At 61.3% G+C, this 22,402-nt stretch overlaps 1 protein-coding gene across 1 annotated transcript; it reads right to left on the bottom strand.

Moving 5' to 3' along the window:
* Nucleotides 11,803–19,096, bottom strand: SNAI3 (snail family transcriptional repressor 3). The gene is made up of 3 exons (XM_021093663.1): nucleotides 18,963–19,096; nucleotides 15,673–16,266; nucleotides 11,803–14,137 (listed from the first exon to the last, which is right to left on the bottom strand). The coding sequence occupies exons 1-3, from the start codon at nucleotides 19,036–19,038 to the stop codon at nucleotides 13,956–13,958; spliced, it is 852 nt and encodes a 283-aa protein (XP_020949322.1). The 5' UTR covers nucleotides 19,039–19,096; the 3' UTR covers nucleotides 11,803–13,955.

Raw genomic sequence — 22,402 nt, 5'->3', positions numbered from 1 at the left:
AGCCGGCTCCGCGATTGGCCTGCGCGGCCCCACCTGTTCGCCTGCCGCCCCATCAGCGGCGGGTCTGGCACACACTCCATCTCTCAGCCAATGAGCGGGATCGGACGATGGGCAGCCGACGCTGAGCCCGCCCCCGCTGGCCCGCAGACACGCTGCGGCTCTGCGCAGGCGCGGGGGTTGGTGGGCCCTGAAGCGGGGTCCGCGCAGGCGCCGCCTTTGCGCAAGCGCGTGGCGGCTGCCTTCCCGGGAACGTGCCGACGTCGGGGCTGAGCGAGGCTCCGGAGGGAGGGGGGGAGGGAGGTCGCGGTGGGCGTTCTGGGCCCTGGGGCCCGGGGCTGAGGGAGGAGGCGGTCGTCCGCGCTGGCGTGTTGAGCCGGGTCGGGAGGCCTGACACCCTGGAAGTTCCGGACGGAGACTCCAGAAAGGGGGCCCGCCGTCCGAGGTCCCCACAGATCCCTCCCACCAGTGCTTGGGTTGCAGGTTAAACTGCATCGGAAGTCGGTGCTTTCAAACCCCACTGCCCTGTTATTAAACTCCGTGTAAGCAAGCTTTTTTTTTTAACATTTTTTATTTCTGTCCTCGTAGGGCCGCACCTGCCGCATATGGAGGTTCCCAGGCTAGGGGTCTAATCGGAGCTGTAGCTGTCGGTCTAGACCACAGCTCCAGCAACGCGGGGTCCGAGCCTCATCTGCGATCTACACCACAGCTCACGGCAACGCCGGATCCTTAACCCACTGATCGAGGCCAGGGATCGAACCGTCATCCTCTTGGATGCCAGTCCAGCCAGCATTGTATTTTCACGGTTGAAATGGATTGCCACGTTTATATTGACTCTTTTATTGGTATAAAATGCACCCCTTTAACCACTTTTAGGCATATGGTTGTAGCGCTAAGTTCCCGCCTCATTGTTCCGTCACCATCACCACCCTCCACACCAGACCTTTAGAATTTCAGTGAAACTCTATTCGTTAAAGAGAGAACTCTGTTTTCCACTTCTTTATAAAAATTTATTTTTGGCTTTAAAATAGTTCAGATTTCAGTCGAGGTAGGAGAACCCAACATAGCTTCCCACTCTGGGCTCAGCCACCAGCTTTGTTCCTGGAAGTTTCTGTGTAATCTTTTCTTTCTTTCTTTTTTTTTTTTTTAAGTGTGTTTTTTTTTTTAATTTTTTTTAAAATATTTTTTTTTAATTTTCCCACTGTACAGCAAGGGGGTCAGGTTATCCTTACATGTATACATTACAATTACATTTTTTCCCCCACCCTTTCTTCTGTTGCAACATGAGTATCTAGACATAGTTTTCAATGCTATTCAGCAGGATCTCCTTGTACATCTATTCTAAGTTGTGTCTGATAAGCCCAAGCTCCCGATCCCTCCCACTCCCTCCCCCTCCCATCAGGCAGCCACAAGTCTCTTCTCCAAGTCCCTGATTTTCTTTTCTGAGGAGATGTTCATTTGTGCTGGATATTAGATTCCAGTTATAAGTGATATCATATGGTATTTGTCTTTGTCTTTCTGGCTCATTTCACTCAGGATGAGATTCTCTAGTTCCATCCATGTGGCTGCAAATGGCATTACGTCATTCTTTTTTTATGGCTGAGTAGTACTCCATTGTGTATATATACCACATCTTCCGAATCCAATCCTCTGTCGATGGACATTTGGGTTGTTTCCATGTCCTGGCTATTGTGAATAGTGCTGCATGAACATGCGGGTGCACGTGTCTCTTTTAAGTAGAGTCTTGTCCGGATAGATGCCCAAGAGTGGGATTGCGGGTCATATGGAAGTTCTATGTATAGATTTCTAAGGTATCGCCAAACTGTTCTCCATAGTGGCTGTACCAGTTTACATTCCCACCAGCAGTGCAGGAGGGTTCCCTTTTCTCCACAGCCCCTCCAGCACTTGTTATTTGTGGATTTATGAATGATGGCCATTCTGACTGGTGTGAGGTGGTATCTCATGGTAGTTTTGATTTGCATTTCTCTTATAATCAGCGATGTTGAGCATTTTTTCATGTGTTTGTTGGCCATCTGTATATCTTCTTTGGAGAAATGTCTATGCAGGTCTTTTGCCCATTTTTCCATTGATTGATTGGTTTTTTTGCTGTTGGGTTGTATAAGTTGCTTATATATTCTAGAGATTAAGCCCTTGTCCGTTGCACCATTTGAAACGATTTTCTCCCATTCTGTAAGTTGTCTTTTTGTTTTCTTTTGGGTTTCCTTTGCTGTGCAAAAGCTTTTCAGTTTGATTAGGTTCCATGGGTTTATTTTTGCTCTAATTTCTATTGCTTTGGGAGACTGACCTGAGAAAATATTCATGATGTTGATGTCAGAGAGTGTTTTGCCTATGTTTTCTTCTAGGAGTTTGATGGTGTCCTGTCATATATTTAAGTCTTTCAGCCATTTGGAGTTTATTTTTGTGCATGGTGTGAGGGTGTGTTCTAGTTTCATTGCTTTGCATGCAGCTGTCCAGGTTTCCCAGCAATGCTTGCTGAATAGACTTTCTTTTTCCCATTTTATGTTCTTGCCTCCCTTGTCAAAGATTAATTGACCATAGGTGTCAGGGTTTATTTTCGGATTCTCTATTCTGTTCCATTGGTCTGTCTATCTGTTTTGGTACCAGTACCATACTGTTTTGATGACTGTGGCTTTGTAGTATTTCTTGAAGTCTGGGAGAGTTATGCCTCCTGCTTGGTTTTTGTTTCTCAGGATTGCTTTGGCGAGTGTAATCTTTTTTTTTCCCAGTGTAATCTTTCATCAACGTTTTATGCATCATGTGAGCAAATAGCTTTCTTCCCTCTTAGGTGCTTCTTGGAGATCGTCCCCCATGCCAGAGCCGTGGCGTGACTTGTCCAGCACGTCCCCTGTTGGTAGACTGTTTGTTACCAGTTTTTTGGAGACAAGCTGCCTTTTTTTGCAAGTGTGAGTCCCGTGGGAGAAATTCCTGGAATTAGCATTGCTGGGACTAGCAGGATGAGCCCGAGCTAATCCTGATAGCTGTTGGCAGGGTCCTTCTGGAAGTTTCCTCTGACCGTTGAAGTTCAGCCGCCAAAGTAATGGAGGGAGAACCTTCCCCAGCACAGCGTACAGGGGTTCGTCTGACTTGGGAAAACTGCAGTCTCACCTTTGTTGACAGTTGTGTTTCTGACGGTTGGTAACTTTTTCTTGGAATCACTTTTCACTTTGAAACCTCCTTGGAAGCGGTGAAGCGATTGATGGGTCTGGACGGCAGCGGCAGTGCGAGCTGTGATTTCTGTCCCACCGTGGCAGGGATGGAACAGACCGCTCCCGTTCATTACGCATCTGTTTTGTGCCATCCGCTTCGCCGATGTCCCCCTGGTAACTTGTTTTGGTTATGATTTAGGTATTGGCTATAGAGTGAGTGTGTCACCATCAGATCACATGTTGAAACCTAGCGCCCGATGGGAATCACGTGGGCATAAATGCCGGACTCTGCCCACGTGGGCAAAGAGGCCTCTTTTTGGGGGGGGAGTGAACAAACCCCCTAAAAGAGGCCTGGACGAAGACCCCCCCCCGGCTGACCTTGTCAGCCTACGTACATGTGTAAGATGAAGTCGTTAGAGGGTTTGGGGGTGCATAGCTGTGAAATAAATACGTTTCTTCTATCTTCTGTTTTTTTGTCAAATGCGTGTGGGTTAAGGCCTGTTGGGTCACAGTGGGGGCGATAGGACAGAGGGTGGAAACTTGAAGGCACGCCCACACGTTCCGCTCTGTTCCGCGAAACCGTGTTTCAGAGGGGCTGGTGGTAGGCGCGGGAAGGCAGGGAGTGAAGCGCGAAGCCTTCGGGCTGAGGCCCGAGCCCCCAGCGGCCCCACGGTCCTCCTCACACCCCCTTTTTGGTTTCAAAGCATTTTTTTTAATGTGATAAAATACACATAACCTAAAAGTTCCCTTCTGCACCACAGTCGCGTGCAGTTCCCTGGCGGGAAGCACGGCCACGTGGCTGGGCAGGCGTCCCCTCTGTCGGTCTCCAGAAGGTCCCGTCCCCGTCGTCCCACCTGAAGCTCTGTCCCCATTAAACACCGACGCCCACTGCCCCTGCCCCAGCCCTGACACCTGCCGTGCTGCCTTCTGTCTGTGGTTCCGAACACTCCAGGAGCCCGAGAGCGTTTGTCCGTTTCGGTCTGGCTCACGTCCTTGCCACGCAGGGTCCTCTGACCCACTAGGGGTCAGGCCTGCATCCTCGTGGCTGCTACTCGGGTGCATTATTGTTGAGCCACAGCGGGACCTCCAGAACTTCCTTCTTACAGTGGAGGCACGAGCCCTCGTGTGGGTGGCTGCTTGTTGTGCTTCTCTGTCGCCCCGACTGGATGTTTGCGTCCCTCCCGCCTCTCGGCTGTCGTGCATGAGGCTGCTGAGGACACAGGTGTCGGAAGGCCCTTCAAGTTCTGCCTTCGGTTCTGGCTGTGCCCGGGGGTGGGCTGGCTGGTCATGCGCTGGTTCTGTGCTGAGGCGTTCGAGGTTGTGCCCTGGCAGGGCTGGTCTCCACTCCCGCCGGGAGTGCACCAGCTTCCTCCCGACACTTTTCCTCTCCTCCTTCCCGTTTTTGGGTGTGACACAGGGTCTCGTGGTTTTGATGTGCTTTCCCAGGTTTCCTTTATTTATGGTGATTTCTCAGCGCTGATGAGTGAGCACTTGGCATGGCGTTTCTCAAAGGTCCGCCTGCCTCCGAGTCCCCCAGGGAGCTTGCTGAAGCACAGGTTTGACGCAGGAGGCCTGCGCCGGGGCCTGCGAGTCTGTCTGCCCGTGTAGCCTGCGCCCCGGGCCCGGAGGCAGAGGCTGTGGGGCGAGGCCACCCCACACATGGCACATGCAGAGCAGAACGCACAGGGGCTCTGGAGTGGCCCCGAGCTGAGGCTGGTGGGTCAGCAGGACGGACCCTCGGTCCCTGCGTCGGCTGGACCGTGTCCTGGGAATCAGTGAGGGGGCCGTGCGTCCCCCCTTTTTCTTCCCCAGAATCACCGTTTCTGCACAGACGTTTTCCTGTCTGACTCCTAGCCTGGGAACTTCCGTATGCCACGAGTGTGGCCCTGAAAAGACAAAAAAAAAAAAAGAGAGAAGCCCCAGCCTCCAAGACTCACTTGGAGAACTGCGTCCAGTTGCCCACCTGCCTGCCCGCCCCCCGGCTTCCGCCCCTGCTGGCGTCCTCTGCTCAAGGAGGCGAGATGGGTGGGCCCTGCTCTCCGTGCCGGCTTGTCCTGCCTCCCTAGTGCGCCCGTCTGAGCCTGGCTCTTCCCACACACTGACGTCCCAGGACCACTGGCTCCGCCCTGCAGGTCGAGTGGGTGCAGTGTCCTGCGGGTCCATCTACAGAGGCCCTGTGGCGTCCCGGGCAGGTGAGGACCAGAGGGTGGAAGTTAGTAGCAGAAGCAGAAAAGCAGGCACAAGTCACAGACTTAGTGAAACAGCGCGGTTCCTGCCCCATGTGGGGCCTGTGGTCCACCCTGGCCTTTGTATTGTGAGGCTTTCAGAATGGCCTCTTCAGGGGGAGGCTGTGTAACTTTCCAGTGACCGCAGACAGGGGTCCCGAAGTTTCTGAGTCCTAGACTTTGCTGGGCCGTGCGTGCTCTGATCGCACGCCTTCGTTGGGCCCCGTGCAGCGGGCACGTCTCAGGTCGGGGGACATTGGCCACCTCCTTGGGAAGGTGACACCACCCCTAACAAGTGAACAGCACCGCCGAGGGCGTGGCAGCGGCCACAGTGACAGCGCTGGGTCCCCAGAAGATCCCGCAGGCACGGGGGCAGCCTGGAGACACCACACCGAGACCACAGGTGATGGAGGCACGGATGCGTTGGCGCAAGGACCGTCTGCGGGCAGGGAGACCCCCAAAGGGTGGTCCCGGTGACCTCTGCCCTCCGTTAAGGTGGCCGTGACAGTCGGTGTCGTCTGTGGGCTGGGCCCGTCGTGGAGCCCGCCGAGAAGTCTGGGCTGGAGCAGCGCGATGGGAAGAAGCGTGAGGCGTGTCGGCCGCCTCGAGTCAGGGAGCGACCGTGGCAGATGCCACCGGTGAAAAGTCAGGAAAACGGCGCTCCCCTGGGTGGTGTCTCTTCCCCGGGGGCGGGGGCCGCGGTGTCACAGGTGCTCCCGCGTGGATGCCAGCACACGTGCCCTTGGCCTCATTGAGGCTGTTGCGAGCGGCAGGATTTTTTGTCTCCGGCCCTGAACCTCGGGGTCTGGAGAGTGGCTACCTTTAGACGGATTGGACTTGTTTGAGGGTGACCAACGCTCAGGGTGGCAGAGGCGGTATCCTCGCCCAGCAGCTCATCAGAAAACATTTGCTGTCTGTTGTGGCACCGAGATGACCGGACAGGGCGGAGTCCGGGGGGGGGTGGTCCCTGGGGGACACGGGTGCCGGGCTCCCTCCCCCGCCTGCTCGCCTCGCATATCCGCGCCACGTGCATCCATCCTTGTTTGGAGCGCAGGCCCGGCGACCCCACAGCCTGCGGCCCTTGGTGGAGAAGCGGCAACTGCAGGACCACCTCCCGCGCGGCGCCGTTGCCCTGACAAGACCCCCAGAGGCACTGCTTCCGCACCGAGGTGACTGCCGGTTTCCCGGCCTCTCCCAGGCCCTGGCCTGCGAGTGCGCTGTCGTTTCCTGCAGAATCCTTTCCGTGGAAGCCTGTTGGGAGGCGACAAACCTGGCAGAGAGCAGGCGTCCTGAAGGCAGTGCCGAGGCCGAGCAGGGCCCAGTAGAGAGAGGACCTCGGAATGGACTGTTTGGGGACGGGGGTCTTTCCAGAGGGGAGGAGGGGCCTGGATGACTGGGGCGATAGGAAGGCAGGACCCAGACACACGGAGGGGCGACCACGAGAGGACCTGGAGAGAAGATGGGGTCCGCCAGGGAGAGGCCCCATGAGGCCCCGGCCTGACCCCAGGCCCTGGGACGTCCAGTCCCCAGACCGTGAGCAAGGAGTGTCTGTGGTCACCGCCACCAGCTCATGGTGCTTTGTCCTGAGTTGTAACCCACTGTGCTCCCCACACCTCAGGGTGGGAGGCACAGAGCAGGCTGCTTGTGCAAACAGCAGCAGGGGTGCTCTGGGTGCTTGGGCTGCCTGCCCCTGTGGGCCTGGGGCATGTCGTGAGAGGTGCCTTCATCAGCCAGCGTCTTGGTGCTGAGAGAGGTTTTTGGTTCAAACAGAAAGGCTCAGGGGGACCAGAGAGCAGACTGCTAGACACCTGCCGTCTCATTCAGCCCAAGGCTGGCGTTGGCGGCCCACATCACACAGCGCTCAGGAGAAGCCTTTCCTTGGGTTATTTTTGCTTTTTGGGGCTGCACCCGCGGCATATGGAAGTTCCTGGACTAGGGGTCTAATCGGAGCTACAGCTGCCAGCCTACAGCAACGCCGGATCCTTAACCCGCTGAGCGAGGCCAGGGATCGAACCCGCAACTTCATGGTTCCTCGTTGGATTGTTTCCACTGCGCCACGACGGGAACTCCAGAAGAAGCCTTTCCAAACCCACCCGTGGCCGTCACCGCACCCCATTCTCGTCCCTCTCCGTCCTTTGCTTTCCGTCTTGGTTCCCAAACCCCAGGCAGCTCCGAGGACGTGAGCTCCGCCTTCCGCGCCCCCTCCTTCTCTCCCCGCAGGTATGAGACGGGCCTGCGCCCCTTCCTGCACCTCCTCCCGGCCGCCCCTCCACCCGCGCCCGGGCTCTGGTTTGAAACACTCTCTGCCATCCTGATCTGGTGCCGTTTCTGATTTTCAAGCGAAAAGAAAGCTCACCATTGCTCACTGAGCAGCAGTGTAGTAGCCTAGTGGCCAAGACTACAGACGCCAGAGCCAGAAACCCCAGCCGTGCCACTTAATCGCTGTGCGACTTGAGACAAGCCGCTTGAGCTCTCCGTGCAGCAGCCCCACTGCTGGGGGACAGAGCTGTGCGAGGGGTCCACATCCATCCGCAGGAACCAGGGGTGGTCAGGGGTCCCCGGAGCAGCCCCGGGGTGAGGGCTGCCTGAAGACGGTTGGCTTGGTTTAGTGGGGAGTAAATGACGCAGCCTCCGCAGCTTCCAGTTTTCCAAAGCAAGGGCTCCAGACCCGCCGCTGTTCACTGTGTGCACGAGGCTGGGCAGCTGGCACCACACCCCACACGCCTCGGCGTCCCTGCCCCGGACACTCACGGCGAAAAGTCCTCCCCTCGTCAAGGGGACGCGTCCCCCCAGCTCACCCCTTTTCAAACACCTGAGCACGACGTCGGGCTCCCCCGCTGCCCGTAAGTAGACCAGGGCTGGGGAAGCCCAGGGGGCGGCCTGCGGGGCCTCCCGGGCTGACCGTGGTTGTCAGGGTTGTGCTAGAGGGAGCAGAGCCGCTGCCAGGTTGGGAAGAGCCACATTTGTGCAGTTAGCTGCAGAGATGGATTGAAGCGGGGCGAGGCTGGCGTGGACTGAGCCCTGCTCCTTCCCTCTTTACGCCCTCCTGCTCCTGCTGCTCGTCAGGTGTCTGCGCTGGGTCAGATGGAGCGCAGCCGCATGGGCTGAGGAGGCTGCCACGGCTCCGGGGGGGTCCTGTGGCTCCCGAGGAGGCCGGGCGTGAACTTGTGACTGCGGGGCAGAGGGCCTGTGGCGGCTGGAATGAGCGACGGTGGGTGTGTGGGCTGTGGGCTCCCCGGGGGGCAGGTGGAGGCTGAGTCGAAGATGATGTGGGGCCGTGGGGTTCTTCCACTGCCGGGCTGGGGACCCCGTGACGTGTGAGGGTGGAGGGGCAGGCCGGCCTGAGAAAGACGTGGAGGGGAACTGGCTGAACGTGGGGTGTGAGCAGCGAAGGCCGAGCCTGCGCCGATGCACACGTGCCGGAGCCGCGTGGCCTCAGAGCCTGGCTTCTGGAGGCAGTGGATGCAGCAGGCAGCACAGGCCGAGGCCCCGGTGGGGCGACAGGCCTGTCCCCTGACTGCTGCTCCGGCCCCCGGGCTCGCGTTCCCAGTGAGGGTGACGTGTGGGACCGTGGTCCCCACATGGTGTCCCAGGACCCATCACTCTCACAGGTGGTCCAGGACCCCAAAGAGCGAGTTTCTGTGGGTTTCTCCATGTGCCTTTAACCACTTCGGAAGTTCGGTTTGATGCGTTTCTCAAGGATTTCATTATTAAGTTCACTGAAAGTCATCAGCGATCAACTCATCACGTGTCGTCGTCTTGTGAACAGGAGCTGGTCCCCAAGACCCGGCAGCGAGGGCAGGCCCGTGGCTCTTCCCGAAACCATGCCAGCGCCCGCGGGGCACCCTCTGGGGTCCAGGGTCCTGGGGCGAGTGTGGCCTGCGCTCCGCTCCCCGCCCACCCCTGCTCTGTCCGGGGCTTTGGGCCGGGTTTGTGAGATCCTCAGGTCCCATCTGGAAAATGCCGCTTCACTGATGAGGCAGGGCGTCTAATGCCAACCTGCTTCATTTTATACTGTCAAAGCTCACGTTCTCGTCGGAAAAGTCTTGAAGCTTGCAAAACTGCCAGGCTCTAGGAAGATGGACGGTTCCGCAATTGGCATTTTCTCTCGAAAGCGCACATGTCCCCATTGGCAGGAAATGCTGTCTGTCTTCCTTGAGGTGGCAGGCGTGCTTGGCTCTCTTCTGAGATACTGTCTGCGAGGAGCGCGGCCAGTGTCACCAAGGCGGCTCTGAGTGCAGATCCATGGGTGTGCGGGCACAGCCCCGGGGACACTCAGAGCATCGTGGGCCCACACTTGTCTCGGGCTGAGGTCTTGGGCCACTGTGCGCCTTCTTGCACTGCAGCTGCTCCTCCTGGGGCGGGGGTGGGGGTGAACCTCGTGCCTGGGTCTGTGCGAAACCGCCTGCGGTGAGCCCCCGCTGCCTCTGCACCATGGATGAGGGAGCCAGACACCCCAAGTCTCCCCAGGTGTGGGCCCCGGGAGCGGGGTACAGACACCCACCCACCTGTGCAGCCTGTGGCCTTGTCCGACACCCAGCAGGGTCACCTGACTGTCGTCAGTCTCGGCCTCTCTTTCTGGCTGGTTCCCAACAGCCGCATGTCTGAGGTCGCTCTACAGGTTTCACAGAAGAGGCCCCTGTGACCCCGTGACCTGCCTGCCTTAGGCGTTTCTGAGGAACAGGTGTTGCTTGTGTCCTGGCCAGGCCTGTTCCCAGGGGACTGCCTGGTGTTGGAGCTGTTGGGGGACTGGAGTGACCCCATGTCTTCCTGGAGACCAGTGACCAGCCGTCCTTACTGGGGACAGGAGGTGCAGGGGTGGGTGTGGGGGCGGCGGGTGCTGGAGAGTCAGCTGGGGAGAGCTGGCTGGGAACGCCTCGCGCCACTGACGGGCGTCTGCTCTACGTGGCCCCCGAGGGTGCCCCAGCCCCTCGGACTTCAGCTCTGCCCAGCGCTCACCTGGCCCCTGAGGACACCCTGGGCGGCTGCCAGGCCTTCTCAGGCAGTGCAGCTGGCCGGGCGGGGGCAGCTGGCCACACAGGTTCCCCGGAGCTGGAACTGGGCGGTCAAGAAGTGGACCTAGAGTCTAGGAGGGTTAAAGGCCCAGGGTCGAGTTAGCAGTTCCATTTTGTGTGCGTGTGCCTAGTGTCTTTGGCCGGGCCCTCCGGAGCGCTGGAATAGGCTGGCACGCGCCCCCATCCTGAGAAGCAGAAACCAGGGCCTCACGTGGGATCAAGCCCCGAAGAGCAGCAGGCTGGAGCCAGGCTGCCTCCCCGTGGCCCCGCAAGCGCTCCGCCTTTGTCCGCAGAGTCCTGCACACCCCCGCTGGGGGAGGGGTGCCGCCTGGCCCGTGTCCCCATCCGTCCCAGCCTCTCCCTGGCGCCTCTGAGGCTTGGCAGCGGTGCTCTCCCTGGAATGCTCTGCCCGCCACGGGGCGATGGAGGCTGGAAACTCATGTCCCGCGCCCCTCGCCAGGGAGCTATACTTAGCGGCCAAGCTCAGGCCAGGGGTGGGCTCTCCGAGTATAGATAGTAACGCGTGGGCTATTTTCAAACTTCCAGAGAACCCCCGAGTATTCTGGGCCAAACCTGCTATTTATAGAAGCCTCTGGGCTCCTAGAAGGGAAGCTATAACCTTCGGGCATCTGCAGCTTCGGGAGAGCCAGCTCCCAGCGGGCGGAGGGCCGGGACCCAGTGGGAGACTGGGCGTCACTCTTGCACCTGCTCCGGGACTTGAGCCGCGGGCGGCGCTCCGCGCTCATCCGAGTCAGAAGGTAGCGCCTGCCGCCCTTCACGTGCCTCCTGCGAGCATGTCATGTGGTGCAAGGGCTGCGCCCAGGCAGCACCTACCCCCGTGCCCCCTCACCCAGTGTCCTGGTGGTTTCTGAGGCTCCCGCTTTGGCCCACCTAGCCATCGGAGCCCCTCTCCTCGCTCCTCAGTAGCCCGCCCGGGCCTCGGAGGGAAGCGCAGTCACAGGCCTTCTTCAGGGAGAAAAGTGGAAATGGGACGCCTGCAGTTTGGGTAGAGAATGAGCCTGTAGGTGGGACGCAGAGAGCAGTTCCCCGAGGAAAGAGCTGGCCGAGCCCGCCGCACCTGGGACAGGTGGGAGCCAGGGTCAGACCCCTTCCTGAGTGCCATCTCTGGGTGTCGGGAGAGGGCTCCAGAAACCTGCATTGCAAGCGAGCCTCCGGTCAGTGCTGGCCGTGAGGCACGGCCGTGGGGAGCGGCGAGGCCTGAGTGACTGCCGGGGACATGGCCCCCGTCAGGGACGCGGCATGCTGTCTTCAGCCACCCTCCTGGGAGGGGAGTGTCGCCCCCATTCAATCCATGTCAGCCCCCTGGCAGGTGCCGGGCCCGTCTTCACCCTGTCTGCCAACCCGCCCTCTGCCAGCCCAGATATAAATATAAGAGCATTTTCCATGGGCGGGCACAGAAGGGCAAACATGGACTTTATTTTAGGCCTGTGAAATTCCCTTCCTCCATCCCCGACAGGTGCATCGCTTCTTTTAGATGTTGGGGCTCAGAAATAGAACACAGTTTACAATAGAGCTTCCTTCTGGCATCTGGATGCCACGAAAAAAAAAAAAAAAAAAAAAAAGCCACCCAGTGAGATGGTCGGACACACACATTTGGAGCTTAGCCCTGGGCTGCCCACCCGCTCAGCCGAGGCCCGGGCACTTCAGGGGACTGTGGGAGGCTCTCCCCGCAGGCCAGAGCCTTCCTTACCCCCCGGGGTCCCTGAGCAGGACAGCGGGGGGGTACTGGCCACTCAAGAGGGGCTGGGGTGGGCTCTCACTCCCTTTGGAGGAGGTTAGTAGCAAATCTGTCCTAAAATCACCACCCGCTCCCTCCTTTGTGGCTTGGGGTTCCCAGCCCAAAGCACAGGGGCCCGCCTGGCACCTCTTGGCCATTACAGGGTGAGTGGTGTCCCCACTTATATACCGAAGTCCTAACCCCCCCAACACCGGAGAAGGCGGCCTCACTTGGAACCCGGGTCCTTGTGCGGGTCGAGGTGAGGTCACGGGGGTGGGTGTTCCCCCAGGACCACGGGTGTCCTTAGAAAAAGGGGAAACTGGACACAGACACGCCCACGGGGAGACGCCTGGTGAAGATGGAGGCAGAGGTGGGGTGACGCTTCTACGAGCCCCACAACACCGAGGAGCCGGCGAACGCGGACCTGGGCGAGGCCGGGGACAGACCCTCCTGGCCCGGGGAGGAACCGGCGGCCGCCCCTCTGTCTCCGGTCCCGGCTCCAGGCCTGGGAGAGCAGGTTTCTACAGTTTATGGCCTCTGGCCTGTGGGCCTGTCACACCGGCCCAGGACACCCACACGGCAGCTCAGGCTCCAGTGTCTGCTCTTCTTCCCTCCGGGGAGGCTGGGCGCACGTGTGGCTTCCTCAGGGAGGGTCTCCTTGCCAGCGTCACATTCGGTGTGGCCTAGGCTGGAGCAGGACTCTCCTCAGTGCTGTTTCATCAAGGTCACCCTTGGTCCAGAGACGCCCACTCTCAAGGTCAGCTTTCCTCTGGGATGTCCCCAGGCTCCCTCCGATGGCCATCATCAAACCAGCCACCCAGGGCCCCTTGGCCCCTGACAGATGGGGAGGGATCCGTGGGGGGACCCAGGTGGACCCTGTGGAGAGGAGCAGGGGTCCCCGCCCAGCATCGAGGACTCGGCCAGTCTCCCTTAGACTCAGGCCTCCCTCCAGGGTCCGCCCGCAGACAGGCTGGCAAGAGGCAGGACCAGCCCAGCGGGGGCCAAGGGATGGCCACCTACGAGAAGGAAATAGGGTCTTGGCGTCTGAGTTGGTTTGGGAAGGCGGGTGTCTCAGGCCAGGTCCGAGGTCCGTCGCTCGCTGGTTGGGGGACGCTCCAGCCCTGGGGGGCGGCTGAGGGAGCCCGTGTGCGGGCTGGTCACTGGGGAGGCTGCAGGTGTGGGACAGACTCTGGGGAGGTGAAGTCCTGCCAGGGACACACGTGGCCTCGGCTCCCGTCTCGTGCCCTCCCCACCCCCCCATCCCGCCTTCCTTCCGAGGGGAGACCCTGCTCACCAGGGCTCCCCGTCCCAGGAGTGCACAGCCCTCGAGGCCCTTACCCCTCGGCTTCCCCTGCTCTGCGTCCGATTGTCCGGAGTCCCACTCCCTCGGGAGGGGTCGGGCCTCAGCCTCCACCCCGACCCCAGGGCCTGGGCAAGGATCAGCCTCAGAGGGCGGGGCTCTTTGCGCCCCAGAACCACCCCCACAGCCGTTCCATTCAGGACGGCCTAATGTGTGTGTCTCGGGCAGGCCTCTGCGTGGGTGACATGACACAGCCGGGCCCAGATGCCGTCAAAGGCAGGTGGAGGTGAGCATCCAGGGAGCTCTGCCCATGTGAGTGGACCCCAGGGAGGTGCTGGCCCCGAGGGCAACCGCTGGTCTGGAGGAGGGGGCGTCCAGGGCCGGCCCCCAGCAGGCTGAAACCGGGAGGAACAGAGCCGAAGCCCGGGGCTGGTGGTAAACAGAATATCCGTTCTCATCTGGACAGGAGTCTTCCCCTAGAGAGGCCTCCCGTGGGCAGGGAAGGGCAGCGGCTCAGGGCCCAGGGCAGCAGCCGGACTCCTCGTGCCGCGCCAGGAGCGCCACGCGGGAGAAGGTCTTGGAGCAGCCCTTGCACTGGTATCTCTTGGTGGCCGAGTGCGTGTGCAGATGGGCCCGCAGGTTGGAGCGGTCGGCGAACGCCCGGCTGCAGTGAGGGCAGGTGTAGGGCTTCTCACCTGAGGAGCGGGGGACACAGTGAGGGGCCACCGGGGTCGTTCACCCCAGGCCCCAGTTCATAAGTGAATAACCCGCCCCCACCCAGAGGCTCACAGCGATTCTGGCGCCTTCGCCTCCACCGCCCTCTCCCTCAGAGCTATGTGACGGGGCCCTCCGCACCTGCCCTAGGGCTGAGGGCCACAGGCCTGACAACCTGGGCAAGACGGTAACAGCTAAAGCTGTTTGCAGGCACAAAGGTCTAGCGTGGGTCTTCGTCAGATCCCTCTGCCTCTGCCAGAGTGCCACCAGCCCCCACAGGAGGGGCCCTGGGAGCCTTCTGGCAGCTGTCCCGCCACCCGAAGGCCAGCACTGCAGGCCCAGGTCGGCGTGCAAGAGGAGGCGCAGGGCCGTGAGGATTCCTGTGTCTTCCAGGCCACCCCCCATCAGGGTGACCTAGGGTTTGGACAAAGCCCTTCTGTTGGGACTTGGCCCTGGGGCCAACCCTGGCAAGTACAAAAGGAAGGTCACTGAGAGGCATCTGGTCAGCCTGGGTGGCGCGGCCTCCAGTCCCGCCGCCCTAGAGGCCCTGGGGGGCGGGCCGGCTGCCTGAGCCCTGCACCCGCAGATGAGGGCTGAGCCCCCGGAGGTGTGATGGGGCTCCAGGTGCAGGACGTGTGTCGTACATGCCAGGCCTGGAGCTGCCTCTCCGGCCCAGTCTCGCTCTCACCTCTTGAGACAAGAGCTGGGCTGTGGCCCCTGGGGCAGAGCTGGGCCGGGCGCTTTGCCATCCACAGAGAAGAGCGTGGGCTCCCCGCCCTGCCCACCCTCTCTTCCTGTCTGTCTCCCACCCACTGCTGCCCTGTCACTTGGGACAGGTCTGCTCCTGGGCAAAGTCCCAGCCGTCACCTCTGCCCGGCAGGCAGGCTGTGTGGCGCCTAGGGTCCTCACCCGAGGCCAGGCCTTTCTGGCTCCTCGCTCTGCTGCTCCAGGATTCGGGAAGGCCGCGGAGGTGCACGGTCAGCGCCCGGAAGCCCCGTGCCCTGCGCTTGGCCCCGTGAACCTGCGAGCGGCAGAGCCTTGTTCTACCCCGGGCGCCTGTGAGCACGAACTTCCTCGGAAAGAGGGCCTTGCAGGTAAGGCCGAGCTCACCTGAGCTCGTGCTGGACTGTGTGGGCCCTGAATGCCGTGTGACAGGTGTCCTTCCCACAGAGGGAATGTGGACACAGACACGCGTGGCGGGGGAGGCTGGCGTGGAGGACGGAAACAGAGGCTGGGGTGACGCAGCCCCAGGAGCACCTGGGCCACCAGGGAGAGGCAGGAAGGACCCCCCCCAGACCTGGAGGGACCGTGGCCCTGCGACGCTTCTGCACTTCGGCCTCCAGACAGCGAGAGAGCGTTTGCGAGCATCTTGAGCCCCACGTGTGGGCCTTCGGACGCCAGGAAGTAGACGCCGTGTGTGAGCTTCAGGCTCTTGCTTCTCAAGCCGACCCCTGCTCTCTTTCCCGGGCCCAGGCTGCCCACCCCCCTTCCAGATGACCTCAAGACGCGGGTCTACCTGTGTGGGTCCGGATGTGGCCCTGGAGCAGCCAGGGCCTGGAGAAGGCCTTGCCGCAGATGGCGCAGAGGCAGGGCAGCGTGTGCGTGCGGATGTGCATCTTGAGGGCGCCCAGGCTGCCGTAGTCCTTGTCACAGAACTTGCAGGTGAAGCAGCGCTGGGCCTGCAGGTGGTGATGCAGCTGCTGGCGCCTGGCCAGGGAGGCCGCGTGGAAGGCCTTGTGGTACTGGCAGCCCCCCAGGGCACCGTGGGCCCGCTCGGCGCCCCGCAGGCAACCTAGAGCCTGGGCCCTGTCTGCTCCCAGGATGGGGGGCCAGCGCGTGGGCAGGTTGAGGGGGTTCAGGCTGTCTCTGAGGGGTGTGCAGGGGGCCCGGCCAGCCCGAGGGCCCGCCTGGCTGACTTCCAGGGGGTCTGGCCCTGAGGCCCCCTGAGCTTCCTCGTGACACAGGAACGTGGGGGGAGGCAGGGCGTGGGTGACGATGGAGGTGAGGTCCCGGGGCTGGGGAGGGTCGCTGGGCGTGGATGGGGCTGCCTTGTCTGGGAGGATGGGGGGCACCACTAGCCCCCTGCAGGCGGAACAGGAGCCGCTGGTTTCTGGAAGGGGGGAGGGGAGACAGTGCACGGTGACTCCTGAGCCCCAGCGCTTCGAGCCCTCCAACCTGCAGGCCTGGCCAAAGCCGGCCCCATCTTTCAGCCTGCTGGCAGCCCCGGGTGAAGGGGAAGTTCTGATGAGCCAGAGCTGTGGGCTGGGGGCTACAACTCGGGATCACGGGGTCAAAGAGGGATTTCCGGTTTCTCTTTAAAGACAAAAAGAGAAACATCTCACAGGACACCAGAGCAGCCCTCAGGGGCCAGGCAGTCCCTCCCTCTGAGCCCCTTGAACAAACAGGTTAGAAGGCAAGCATTAAATTCTGCATTTCCCCGAAGCCCAAATCCTCAAACAGCCCTCAACCCCGTTCTTTTTTGTTTGGCCACTCCCAGAGCATGCAGAAGTTCCTGGGCCAAGGATCTAACTTGCACCAGTGCAGTAACAATGCTGGGTCCTTAACCTGGTGAGCCACAAGGGAACTCCTCAACCCCTTTCGTATTTCATGTGTTGAAATAACTCTCTGGCCCCATCGCTACATCCATGCTAAGGCTTTGGGTTGAGAAAGACAACCCAGAGAATGGAGGAAATAGCTGCAAGTCAGAATGTGATAAAGAATTAGTGTCCAGAATCTGTAAAGGTCCCTCAAAGCTCAACAATAAAAACACCAATAATCTGGAGTTCCCATTGCGCCGTGGTGGGTTAAGGATCTGGTGCGGCCATGGCTTTGGTACAGATTGAAGCTGCGGCTCGGATTTGATCCCTGGCCAAGGAACTTCCATATGCCTCAGGTGTGGCCAAAAAAGAAAAAAGACCCGTAGAGATGACAGTGCAGAGACACGGGAAGGCTAGGGCAGGTCACCATCCTTCACGCTCTCCCGACCTCACCGTCTTCCACGCCAGTCTGCCCGGTTATAACAGCAGCATGCGGGGTCCTGTCCTCCCAGAAGTGGGGGCTGGATGGTGACCCCCTCTACGAGATGAAGTCCAAGGAGCTTCTGGAGATACAGCACTAGGGTGCTCAGAGAGTCTAGGACCCCTGCCCCCCATTCCACATGGAAGCTCCCCTAGGGCAAGGTCACCTTGCTCAAGTCTCTGTGGCTCACCCACTCCCTGGCCAGGGCATCACCAGGAGCCAAACCCTGTCTTGGGGGCCAGTGCCAACCCAGTGGGAGGGGCGGAGGGAGCACCATGCCAGGTGCTCTGCTTCTGCTAGGATTTAAAATGCTTCTGTGTATCTCTGGGTTAGCTTGGCTTTTCATCCTGCAGCTTAGTTTGTGGGAGAAGAGACTTTTAAGTTCCCTCTGGCTTCAGAGGTCCCCTGGGGAGATCAGAAGGGCACCCATTGAAAATGGAGAGGGGGGGACCCTAAATCCAGTGTCTCAGATCTATCCTGGGGTAACTGCCTGGCAGAAAGAGGATCCCCGTGGCCATGTGGCCCTCGGAAAGCTGGGGCTGGGAGGGGCGGGGGGCATCAAGCCCTAAGGGCCCTGTGGCTGTTTCCTGACCCGATCTCTGGGCCTCGCAGAAATGCTGGATTTGCGTGGCACGTTCCAGTGGTAAGGTGGGACGCACTGTGTGGCTGGGCTCTAAAGAGTGGTTTTCAACTTTGAAAGCTATGCCCCACGTAAGTTACATTTTCTATGATACACACACACCTCTCTATGTATTTTGAGTCTATATGTGTGTGTCATCATCTGAAACAAAGTTTCCTTTACCACCAACACTGCCCTGGCCTCTCTTTTTTATTTTAGGAGATTGCTGGGGGTGACTGCTGAATTTCAATATGCTGAGTTGAGGATCCCAGTCCTAGAAGGTGCCACCTGGTGGCAGCCTGGGCTCCCTCTGGATCCCAGTCCTGAGAGGGCTAAGGAGCTCTGAGCGGCAGCACGGACTGCATGACTGTCCTCTGGCCTCCTCCGCAGTGTCCCTCTTCCCTCTCGGTCTCCCCCAAGTCACTGAGCAGTCCCCAGAAGGTCTTTACCCCGAGAAGCTGCAGACCTGGGGGCGGCTCTGTCCATTCTAGAGAGGCCTCGCCCTGGGACCTCCTCCCGCCCCTGAGCTGACAGGGGAGGGAATGAGGGCACAGTCCTGGTTTCTGGATGCCTGTCTCCCCACTCGATGAAGACCCCAGCCCTTTAGGCCAGGCTGCCCTGGACAATCTTCTCAAGGATGAGGGGGGCTGGAGGGAAGGAGACCCCCAGAGGGCTGGGGCAGTACTGGAAGGGGCCCCGTGGAAAGCTGGATGAGCTGGCCTTGGCACCCCAGGGCCTCTGGGTCACTCTGCTTGTCCCTTCCACTCACCGCCCAAGCCAGGATGCTCTGGGGTGGCCCTTGGGGGAGAGCCTGGGCTCGCTTCGTCTCCCTCCACAACACCTGTTGGGCCTCTCCACCCTCCTGCATCAGGGGGCTCTGGGTCCCCTTCGTTGGGATGGGTGCCCCCAGGCCATCGGAGGAGAGCCCCAGAGTGATGGGGGGGCCCCGAAAACTTCTCTAAGTGGAGAGGGAATCCCTGCCCACTCTGCCCGACTCGAGGCCGAGGCCCCTTAAGTGGACAAGGCGCCCGGAGGCCACCTTCCTACCTCCAGTCCCAAGTTCTCAGCTCCCTCCTCCCACCTGGGGCAGGTGTCCCCGCTCAGAGGGGGCCTCGCCCCTCCTGCAAGAGTTGAGGCCTGGGCGGGGCTAGGGAGCCCGCAGCCCCTACCTCTCTGCGTCTCCAGCTGCCCGTAGTTGGGGACCCTGTGGCCGGAGTGCGTCTTCACCAGGAAGGAGCGCGGCATGGTGCCCTCTCGCGGGTCCCACTGCCGCCGGAGCCCGCGGGCGGCGCGGTCCGCAGGTGCCGCGAGGGTCAGGTCATTAGCATGGCGCGCCTCATCAGCCAACCAGCGCGCGGCGCGGCCGCGGCGGGGCGGGGCCGCGGGGCGGGGCTTCGGGCCACGCCCAGGACAGGTGCGCGGGCTGCTGGGGAGGGAGCGCGGGGCTGCGCGTCCACCCACGGGACTTCCCTGGCGTGTGCCTCGAGTCACACCGACCCCGGCGCCTGGCGCACCGACTCGCCGTGGACTGAAGGGCAGAGGTCAAGGCTGGGCGGCAGCCGAGCCCGGCTCCGTGCCCCACGTGGTGGGAGCGTCCGTCCGTGAAGCCCAGCCTCAGAGAACCCTGCTCCAGATGGTTACGCCCGCCCCCGCCTCCTGCGCACACTCGCGACGGTGGTTGCGGTGAGTACCAGCCCTGAGCACCAGTGCTGACCCAGCTGACCAGCCAGAGGGGCGCCCAGGCGGTCAGCCCGCCTGGGGGAGAGGGGCCCTCTCCAGGTGAGAGACAGGGCTTCAGAAGTTGGCCCCGGGCCGCCAAAAAGCTCATGCCGTGGGGGAAAGGACATGGCCTGGAATTCCAGATTTCCAGGGGGTTCAGACGTGTGGTTCTGGGACGTTTAGTCCCAGGGCAGCACATGTACCCGCAGCAGCAGCCCGCTGACCTGGGACAGCCTCGCCTCCTTCCCTGTCCCCTGGAGTCCGTCAGGGCCCCAAAGCGGGAGCCGTGCCTGGGTGTCGCGTCCTTTCTGGATGTGGATGGTGCCTGAGTTCAGCGGTCAGTGTCTGGGCACCAGGCCCCTGAGAGCCACCAGGTGATTTCATGGCCGTGCAGCAGGCCTGCCTTTAGAGGCCCTGGTGCCTCGTGGCAGCCTGGTGCTCTCTGCCGCCTGGAGGCCCCGGGGCAAGGTGGAGGCGGTGGTGTGTCTGCGGAAGAACTGTGGAGAGGGAGGCCACGCCACACAGGGTCTTAGGTTTGCAGAAGAAAAAGCAGGCTCTGAGGCGTTAGGCACTGGCTGGCACTTCCAGCCTCACACGGGTCTCTGCCGCTTGGTGAGGGCTCGTGGCAGTGCAGGCAGTGGTGCCCACACGGAAGAAGGCGCAGGTCTGCCCCACAGGTGAGACCTGGCCCCGTGATGCCGCGAGTGTGGTTTTCAGAGGGTAGGCGGGTGCTTGCTGCTTGTTCACCTAGCCTGTGGCCTCGCAGGCTGTTGGTCTGTTTCCTCCCTCCCTTTCCTGGCTCAGCTCAGACACAGAGAGCCCTGCCAGGACCTGGGCCAGCCCTGCACCACGCTGAACTTCCTTGCCTGGCCTCACACCGTGCAGCCGCTGGTCATGATGAGTCCTCAGTCCCCAGAGAGACGCTCTTGCGGGTGCCCTGGGCTCCTGTGGAGGACCTGCCACCCTCATCCTCCCGGCACCGGGGTCCCAGGGCCTTAGAGCACCTCTGCAGTAGGGTGCTCCGTCCTAGGGCCACCATAGCAGTTGGCCCGAGGGAAGCGTGCGGCCCCTGCTCAGAGCTGCCCCCGTGTGGTCACAGAGGCTCACTGTTCAGCCGAGACTCGCAGGACTGTGTCCCGCCCAGGCCGGAGTGGGACCTCACAGGATAGCCTCAGCTGCCGCTGACACCGGGTCTTCAACTGGGGTTTGGTACACACGTCCTGTGTGGTACTGGGGTTCCAGGAGGGGCTGTTGTCACTTCACATGCCGCTGTGACACAGTGGTCCCAGACGCCGAGCCGGGGAAGGTGACCTGGAGGCCGGGGGGACGGACCGTGGGTGCCTGTGTCCGCACGTGTGTGTGCGCGCTCGCGAGTGTGCAGGCCTGCACCCCGATGTGCACGCGTGTCTGTGTGTGTATGTGAGGTGGCAGCAGCTGCTCCGCACGACAGGGCTCAGGCCTCTGGCCGAGCCCAGGGCCTGCAGGAGAATCTGTTGGTCCAGGGCTCAGTTCCAGCCCTGAGCTCCACAGCGTCTTCTCGGAGCTTCCTCCCTGTGTGCATGTGGAGCTGGGCACTTGCAGGGCAGGGGGCGGGGGCACGGCTGCGTGGCTGTCTTCTCTGTCACCACGAGGGACCCGACCTCTGCTCATAGCCCTTCCACCTTCCGCACAGCCTGCGTTCGTGGGTCAGTGTCTGTGGCTTTCTTGCCCAGCTGGGGTGCCAGGGCCCTGACAGCCGAGGCTGGCTGGTAATGCGTCACCCCAGCTCACAAGTTTGAGGCAGCTTCTCCCAGGGAGCCTGAGCCCCACCCGAGGACAAGCCTCCCAGGTCCTCCAGCTTCTGTGGACACAGCCAGGCCTAGGGCAGGCTCTCTGGAAGCCGCTGACTGCGGCACCTGGAGTCCCTTCAAGGCACGTCCCGAAGGTGCCAGCAGCGGGTCTGCTTGGTCCAAAGGCACCTCTGTGGGCAGCTGCTCAGACTCTCGAGGTGCCCTGGTGGCTCCAGCACCCTCTGAAAATCTGTGAGGCAGCTGAGCGGCCATGATGGGAATTGTTTGGCTACCAGTCCCTTAGCCTGAGGCTCGGCGGGGGGCTAGCATTCCAGGGGAGCTCACCCCCAGCTCCCCCATCTCAGCGCGCACCGACAGCGGGCTGATGGACGGCGTAGGAGTGGACTTGCCACCCCAGAGTACGCTCAGGTCCTGACCCAGATAAGTGCTGGGATCCCACTTGGGAACGGGGTCTGTGCAGGTGTAGCTAAGATGAGGTCATTGGTGTGGGCCCTGATCCCATGTCTGGTGTCATGAGGGTGTAGGCAGGTCACCGTGTGATGCTGAAGGGTCAGAGGGATGCACCTAGGGGCCCCCGAAAAGGACAGAGGAGACCCTCCCTCGTGGCCTCCAAAGGGACCAGCCGGCCAGTGCCTGCCTCTCAGACTCCTGGCCTCCAGAACTGCGGCAGAGAGAGAGAGAGAGTCTGCAGCTGCAGGCAAAGTGGTGCCTTGTTTGGGCCACCCCCCGACACCCGCGCAGACCTGGCTGGGAGGCCTCAGGCCTGGGTTTGCCTGGCTGCCAGGAGGGGCAGCTGTCGGTTCAAGACTAACCACAGCCCTTCAGGGCCACGCAGGAGATGCGTTGAGTTTCTGGCAAAGGATCGCCTGGTGCTGTTTGCCCCCCAGCTGCCTGCTCTGGTGCCCTGCCTTCCTGTCCTGGGGGTGGCTCCGCCCAGGAAGCTCCCAGGCTCGCAGCTCCCTGACTTCTCCTCCCCGCTGGGGAGGAGCCCAGGCCCATCCACAGCCGCAGCAGGCCGCATGGAGGCCTCGGGGGGCTTGTCGAGGTGTGGTGTGGCCCCTCGTCAGCGGCCCCAGCGCTTTCCTCCCCCAGGAGGCGGA

The sequence above is a fragment of the Sus scrofa genome, chromosome 6, assembly GCF_000003025.6.
Source record: "Sus scrofa isolate TJ Tabasco breed Duroc chromosome 6, Sscrofa11.1, whole genome shotgun sequence".
NCBI lineage: Eukaryota > Metazoa > Chordata > Mammalia > Artiodactyla > Suidae > Sus > Sus scrofa.
The sequence above is the reverse complement of the archived record's forward strand: the minus strand, read 5'-3'. Positions and strand labels throughout refer to the sequence as shown.

Excerpts from the sequence above, each read along its gene's own strand:
- SNAI3 (XM_021093663.1), bottom strand. The coding sequence starts at position 19,038 with ATGCCGCGCTCCTTCCTGGTGAAGACGCACTCCGGCCACAGGGTCCCC. Across the intron at positions 16,267-18,962 it reads GCAGCTGGAGACGCAGAGAG|AAACCAGCGGCTCCTGTTCC; the intron begins GTAGGGGCTGCG and ends CCCCCCTTCCAG. Across the intron at positions 14,138-15,672 it reads CCACATCCGGACCCACACAG|GTGAGAAGCCCTACACCTGC; the intron begins GTAGACCCGCGT and ends CCCGCTCCTCAG.